The sequence below is a fragment of the Felis catus genome, chromosome D4 (genome assembly GCF_018350175.1).
Source record: "Felis catus isolate Fca126 chromosome D4, F.catus_Fca126_mat1.0, whole genome shotgun sequence".
NCBI classification, from domain to species: Eukaryota; Metazoa; Chordata; class Mammalia; order Carnivora; family Felidae; genus Felis; species Felis catus.
Genome location: NC_058380.1, coordinates 5,818,243 through 5,825,874, shown reverse-complemented (window position 1 = coordinate 5,825,874; position 7,632 = coordinate 5,818,243). Strand labels below are relative to the sequence as shown.

The window sequence follows — 7,632 nt, the reverse complement described above, 5'->3', positions numbered from 1 at the left end:
GCCACCCCTGCTGCGGTCTTCAGGGTCCCTCCTGGGGTGGGACTCCGCACCACACCAGGGAGTACCCCCACCCTGACCCCCACCCGCCTCGGGGCCCGTCCTTGGGCCATTCTTTAAGTCCCAGGCCGCCCGAGGCCCCCAGACTGCGCAGAACGGCACCTGCCCGGCCGGGCCTCCTGTGCCAGCCTGGCCGTCTGCGGAGGGGCCCAGGCGGCCTCTCTCCCCACCCCGCCCCTCCCCGGGCTCCGGGGCCGCAACCGGGGGGCGGGGGGGGACCTTGGGGGTGAACCGCAGGAAAGGCTCCTCTCCTCGGGGCCTGCAGGTGGCAGTGGGCACCGCGGGCTCCTGGGTCACCGCACCCCGGGGCAGGGCGCGCCGGTCCCTCGCGGCCTCTGCGCCCCCCACCTGCTCGCTCCCTGGGCCGGGAGCACGTCCTCGTCCCGCGCTGGTCCAGAGTGTGAGAAAGCAGGCGGGTGACTCTGAGCCAAGGGCGGCTCCCGGCCGATCTGCACCCCAGCCCCATCAGGGGTCCCGGGGCAGGCGACGGGTCGGGGGTGGGGCAGGATTCCTCCCACCGCTGCCGTCAGGGCCAACCTGGCCTCCAAACTCGGCTCCCGGCTCTGACGCCTGAAGCTGTCTTCCAGGCGCCCGGGAGCCCAGGGGTTTCTGCCCCTGCAGACCCCCCCTACAGCCGCCCAAGGTCAAGGTAGAGAGACAGCAGGACAGGATGGGCGGAGCCAGATCCCGGGGTGGGGTCTTCTGGGTTGTGTTCCTCTTTCGTTATGGAAACCGAAGGTGTGTGAGGGAGGGGGTCTGGAGTATACCACGTGGCCACCCTCCTTCCAGGGCTCTATTCCTTCCGGGAGCCAAAGCAGGCACTGGGGGAGAGCATGCCCGGATCTTCCCCTTCCTCCCCCCACCCCCCGCCCCGCGGGGCACAGACAGAGGCCAGCTCCTCTCATGAGAAAAATTAAAAAACAACATATATTTTGGGAAAATAAAAATTGTGGTGGGAAGAAGCCATTAGCACATAGAGGATGTGCTACCCTGAGAAAAAACAGGCTTTCTGTGCATATACTCAATTTTTTCTTGAAGAAAGCTTTCCTACCAGGAAAGTCATGAGAAGCACCCACTGCTTGATGGGATGAGCCACATTTTTGAAGACTGCATACTGGGTGACGGTGGACGTGATCTGAGGCTCCTGCCACCATCGGCTTATGGTGGCAGGGCCCGCTTGGGGACCCTGGCTCCTTGGGTGGGAAGGTTGGCCTGCCATCCCTGTCTCTGGTTCGTTGGCTCTTGTTAGGACAGCTGTGGGACTTGGGGTGGCCTGGTGATTGGAGGCCGTCTCTCTCATCTCCCTCCTCTGGTCTGGGTAGGGGAACCCACTGGGCCCTGGAATTCTTTGTGCTGATTTACCTCTGAGGCATGAAGTCCTTGGTGGAGTCCCAGTTTCTGCACCAGGATCTGTCCCACAGTTGTCACAATCGTCTGAGTTTCAACAGCTTTGCCGCCCCCAACCGATCTGCTTCTTACTGGTCCTCGGCCCTGGACAGTGGCTGATGCAGGATTGCCTTTTTGAAGGGGATCTTCCAGTCCTTTGCCTTTTTTATTGAGATGAAGATAATGCAGAAAGTACCTCATCTTTTTTCTAAAGTGGCTTTCTGGAAAAATCTGTCCCTTTTCTGGCACAGGCTGGATGCATTTGCTCCCAAGGCTGTCTCCTATTCCTCTAACCTGGGGAGGGTGGCTCAGCCTACTGGCTTGGGAAGCCCTCAGTTCTACAAACCCTTTTTTATTTCCTTCTAGTTTGGGACTCTTCTGGTCTTTTCTCTCACCAGTGGAGGCAGTCATCTTGCTCTGGCTCTTACGTGGCTCATCAGCTTTCGGTATACTGGGCTCCTGCTGCCCCTGGCTGCTTGGTCGGCTGGATATCAGGTCAGTTTCTGGCACCAGGGAAGCTGGTGTGTCCCTGCTGGAATATTGACCCTGGGAACTGGAGGGTGACGTCAAGATGTCTTCAGCAAGGAAAACATCAGTGTGAGAGTCTTGCAGGAGCACACCGGTGTCACAGTCTTGGACAAGAATGCCGGTGGCAAAGTCTTGAAGGGTGATGTTACAGGGAGAACCTTGAAGAAGTACACCAGTGGCACAGCCTTGAGGCTGGCCCTCTGGCTCTTCCTTCTCTTGGAGCCCAAACTTAATAGCCACCTTCGTTTTAAGGATTGGTTCCTTTGGCTCTTGGGCAACCAACTCTGTAGGTGGTGAGGGGCTTTTACTAGTCCCTGGAGACCCCAATCTCCTCCGATCCACATAACTGGTTTGACTGTTGGCCAGCACCCTGGGTCCTAAGATGACTTTCCAAGCAGGGGCCTTCTCAGCCTCCATCGTCTCCCTGGCCTCTTCAGCTCCTGAAGATTGGGACCTGAACTTCATCTCCAGTATTGCTACATTCTCTCGTGAGGCCTGAGCCCCCCTTTTCACCCTTAGCTCATTCCTGGCTATTTCTGAACTTAGACTTGGCTCCAGATTGCCTTTGTTGACCCCCATAACTGTCTCACTCTGAGGGGTTCTGTTTATGAGGCTGAGTGTGAAGGTCGGAGAAGGTGAGCTGCCCTCCTGTCCAGGTAAAGGGGCCTCTGAGGGCTCATGGCTGTCACCTGGTGAGGTCCCTTCCAGGGATTTCTGGATTTCCTCAGATGGGGGTGAGGGGGCAGGCAGGGAACTCCCTGAGGTGGGAAGAGACTCTTCTGCTATCCCCTTTTCTCCCGGATAGGGCTGAGGAGGTTTTCCCAGGAACTTGTAGAACTTGGCTTTTGAGTGGGCCCCAGACACACAGGTGGCCAAGCAGAGAGACGGGGACCGGGGAAAGGGCAAGGGTTGAGCTTCATATGGCTTGAGATTTATGGACTCAAAGGCTTGGAGGGGTGGGCCCCACTTATGCTTCACCCGAAACCTTATGATGTGTGCTTCCAGCATCTGTTGAGTGAGTGAATTAAGGAAAGACAGCTCATGGGAGGTGTTTACGCAGGGTTTCCGACCCTTCAAGGGTGCTAAATTTCTGATTTCCGTGTGAGTGTGGCACTTGGGCAAAATATGGTTGGCCACAAGCCAGGATCGACATACGCTCACGGGGATCAAACCCTCGCTGATCTGTCCCAATTTCTTGCGCAAATGAACTTTCAAGGTTTTTTCTACACGTTTCTTATCTGGGCTCCTAGCCAAGTATTTTCCTGAGTCCCTCTTCAAGGTCCTCATGAAGTATCTTTCTAAATCCTTCTCAGAGCTAGTTCCTGGAACCTTCACTAGGAAGTTGGCCGAGACCCTGGAGAGATCTGTTGGGATCCTTCTCAGACATCGCTGTAGACCCAAACCAAAGTTGTCCTTTAGTTGAAACCTTGCTCAGCCCTTCCTACGGGAACTTCTAGGGTGTCTGGACCTGGTCCTCTGTGTGGCCTGGCTGCTTTTGGATTTAGATGCAAAGGACCTTGAGAGCCCCTGCTTGTCCTGTGCCTGACTCACCCTTGGGAATTCACCCTGAGGCCACATCGGGTCCAGAGACACTTGGACCCTGTGGGCCAGACTGCCCTGGTGTTTATCCTTGCTAAGCCTCCTTTGAAGGTTTTGCTTCTGGATATCACAGATGACAAAATCCCTGTGAAAGATGGAAACTGACTCGTGGGCCTCAGAGGCCTGGCTGTCCTGGAGAAGCTTAGGAGGGATACTGCTTAAGAATTTGGGAGATATTTTCAGCACTAAGGGTAACGTCCTTTCCCCTTCTGGTTGCTTTTGCAACAAGGGCTGTTCCCGAGGTTGAATTTCAGTTGGAATGAAAGATGGGGTCTTCTTCTGGGATGGAGGGCCAGATACCCCATAGGTCCTCATCTGGGGTGGAGGAGAAGGAGGTCTGATTGGGACACAGGGTGCAAGGTGGGCCTGGGGCTGGGACACGGTTGGCGTGGAGGGTTGGGGCTGGATCCCACGGCAGGGCAAGGGTGGGGCAGGGGGAAACTGTGAAGACATTTGCTGCTGAATTAGTATTGGCAAGCAGTTAGAGATAACATTGAACAAAACAGAGGGAACGTGTAGCTGGGAACTAGAGGCCAAGGCAGGGGCCTTGAGGGACTCACTGTGCAGAGAGGGGAGACCCCAGAAGAGCTGGCTGCATTTCTGCTGTGAGTTGCCCTCCAAGACCTTGGGGAATGACAGCCGCCGAGGACTGGGCAGCTTCTCGAGTTTGTTTTTCCGGTGCCAGAAGGATCGTGGGGTTGTGGTGTCCTGCTCAGCACCCAGCAACTTCCACAAAGTCCCCCCAAAGTTCAAGGGGTTGTCTGAGTCCAACTGCTTCACAACTGACCCATCCCTTTCTTTCTCCTTCCAAATCTTCTGTTCCGCCCTTTTGGTGATGAGTATCTCCAGCAGCTTCTGGACGTCCGGGTTGACAAATGAGGGGTTACGAGTCTCTATCTGCCTTTTGGAAGGGCCACCCCAGGACAAGGCCTCTTTTGGGTGGCAGATCAGGTGTTGGTGGTGGCACTCGCGCTGTGCCCAGATGGGGAAGAACCAGGACTTGGTGCTTTCCCACCACCAGGACAAGGACAACATGCGGTAGCTTGCGTGGCCAAGGCCTGAGACGGCTGGCACGAGAGGTGCCAAATGGGAATTGCCTGGAGGTGAGCTCTCTGTGACTGTGTCCGCTGGGGTTCTCTTTAAGTTAGATTGGTCTTCTTGAGGTCCTACTGGTAGGGTGGAGGCCAGGCGTGGAGGGTGTTGGCTGAGAGTGGGGGACGCCGGCGGGGCCCTGGCGGGCGCGGCATCTCTCACGGGCTCCCCGCGGGGCTGATGGGCTCCGGCAGGTGCTGCTTTGCCCTTGGCCCCAGGGGCTTCTTGCCCCAAGAGCTGCTGAAGGCCTCCCTGGTCAGAGAGCCGCCCCGAGTGGCTATGGGAGACAGGAGGCACGCGCTGCAGCGGAGCAGACAGGGCTGGGCGTGGCCATGACCGCCCTCCGGGCCCCCGTACCCGCTTCACAGCACTCCCGCCGTCCCTCCCCCCGGGGCCGTATCCGATCTCCGTCCCCAGGGCTCCCCCCGCCCCCTGCAGCCCTGGGGTCCCACCAGAGGCTCTGAGAGGCCCACCCGGGAGAGAAGAGGCAAGATTCTTTACCTTCGCAGAAGGGAAACAAGGTCCTGAACCTCTTCTAGCTCCTGCAGGCAGTTTCTGTAAGCTGGAGGCGAGAGACCCGGTCACAGAGCCGAAGGCGGGGTCCCGGGGGTCTTACGGGAGGCGGGTGCAGTGTCCCTTTAGGGGACACCTTTGGGGGAGTAGACTCGGGAGCCCCGAACATCGGTGTCCGAGGCCACGTGGTCTCACGGTGGCAACAAGACCCACCGTGGGGGTCGCTTGGTCCTTTACGGAGAGCTTCCCTACTCGTGACCTTGTGGGGGGAGAAAGGGCCGGGTCGCCTCCCCGAGGAACCTGAGCAAAGTTCCACAACTTGGCCACAGCTGGAGCTGGAGGTCCCAGGCCCCTGCCGGGCGACACCCGTGTCCGGCCCCTCGGGCTGGTTCTGGCCCAGAATCTGGGAGGCCTCGGGGTTCCGCCCTCCGTCCCGGGAGCCTCCTGAGGCTCTGTTTCCTGAGGGACGGACGCGGGTGTCCCGGAGACGGCGGGGCTGGGCGCTCGGAGCAGGAGGGACACTCGCCAGGGGCGCAGGGCTCAGCGGCGGCCCCTTACCTTTCAGGATCTCGCTGTTCTTGCCTCTGGTGCTCCTTCGCCGTGGCGCCACCTGCTGCAGAGACGAGAGAACACGGGGTTGGGGGGACGGGACCCCCAGTCTCGCCTCGATGGCTGCAGGTGCTCTGTGTTCAAGAACGGCGCGACTTCCTACATTCAACTCATGGGGCGGCGGGGGAGGGGGGGGCTTTCTTTCCTGTTCCTCATTTGCAAAGTGGACAAAACTGTTCTCCGTTTTTCTACTTTGAAGAATGGACGCGCGGATTTTCGATGCGAGAAATCTCTCCGTCCCTGTTCCTCTGCTCCAGAAACGTTCCCAGACCTGCGGGTGCATCTCAGCGCCTGGAGGAAGCACCTCGCTTCCCGAGCCCCGAGCCCCGCTGCCGCCCCTGCTCGGGGCCTCCCGGGCTCGGCGCCGCCCTCGATCGGCCCCAACCGAGGCCAGCTCTCCTGAGACACCTGCCCCGGGAAGGTGGCTGCCGGCCCGGTGCCCAGCAGCCTGTCCTCCCCCGGGGATGGAGCTCTGGGCCTCCTGTCCTCCGGTCACTGTGTTGGGGCCGCGGCCCTGGAGCCCTCTGCCACACCCGGCCTCCTGGCCCGAGACCTCCCGGGAGAAGCCCTCCTGCCCCTCTCACCCCTGCCTGGCCTGGCCCGGCCTGGCCTGGGAGGATGGTGCTCTCTTCTTCCCCCGAGAACACCCGTCCTGCTCTTTCCCAGCTCGGGAGTCTCCCCAGTGACTCAGAAAAGTGGAAACGATGACGGAAAAGAAGACGGAATCCTCCTCTCTGCTGGGTCCGGGCCAAGGTTCCTTACCTTTCTGCTGCTTCTGCGTTTCGTTCGTGGTGCTGAGGATGTTGGGTCCGTCTGGAAGCAGGAGATCAACAGGAGGAAGAACGACAGTCCACACAGGAAGCAGAAGATGGTCTGGGTCGTCCAGGAGGGGAGGCTGGAGCTCAGCCAACCAGCGCTAATGCTTCTCAGAGCGAAGAGAATATTCTCCATCTCCTTACTCGAAGCCTTAGTTCCTGATCCCACCACTGTCCTCGCGCAACTGAGCGCTGAGCTCGTACTTGGGGACAAGAGCCCCAGGCTCACATCACAGAGCCGTGACCTGGTCACAAAGGGCCCCTGAGGGAGGGGGAGGGGACAGAAGAAGAGCAGGCTGGACCACAGCCCCTCCCCCCCCCAGCCCTGTAGCTCCTCGTCTCCCCCCAGCTTCCACACTCCTCCCCTTGATAGGCACCAATCTCTTCTTTGCACCTATGAGTCTGAGTTTTCTTTTGTTTTGTTTGTTTTGGTTTTTGATTCCACATATAAGTGAAATCGTGGTACTTGTCTGGCTTATTTCATTGAGCAGAATACTCCCTAGGTCTATCCATGTTGTCGCAAATGGCAAGATTTCATTATTTTTTATGGCTGAGTAGTATTCTAGTGTGTGTGTGTATGCACGTGTGCATGTGTGTGTGTGCATGACATCTTTATCTGTTCATCCCAATACATATGGGTCATTTAAGGTCGATGTCTTCTTACTGATTTTCTGTGTGGATGACCTATCCATTGATGTAAATGACGTATTAAAGTCCTGTATTGTATCAGTCCTGTATTGTATAGTGTAATTATTGTATCACTGTCCCTTTCCCTCTTTAGGTCTGTAAATATGTGTTTTATACATTTTGGTGCTCCTGAGGTATGTCGATACGTATTTGTGTTTTTTAAAAATGTTTTTTCTCAATTTTATTTATTTATTTTGAGAGAGAGAGAGCAGGGAGGGGCAAAGAGAGGGAGAGAAAGAATCCCAAGCAGGCTCCACGCTGTCAGCACAGAGCCCGATGTGGGGCTCGATCTCACAACCTGTGAGATCAGGGCCTGAGCTGAAACTGAGTCTGATGTTTAACTGAC

The 7,632-nt window shown here is 57.5% G+C and overlaps 1 protein-coding gene across 1 annotated transcript; it reads right to left on the bottom strand.

Moving 5' to 3' along the window:
* Positions 1-354: 354 nt before the first annotated feature.
* On the bottom strand, positions 355-6,891 carry LOC101097105 (spermatogenesis-associated protein 31E1-like). Its single transcript, XM_045043171.1, is given in 6 exon segments — positions 355-1,327; positions 1,330-1,395; positions 1,398-4,939; positions 5,164-5,224; positions 5,389-5,788; positions 6,547-6,891. Coding segments are annotated over 6 exon segments (4,884 nt in total). The 5' UTR covers positions 6,736-6,891; the 3' UTR covers positions 355-701.
* Between the last annotated feature and the right edge of the window lie 741 nt (positions 6,892-7,632).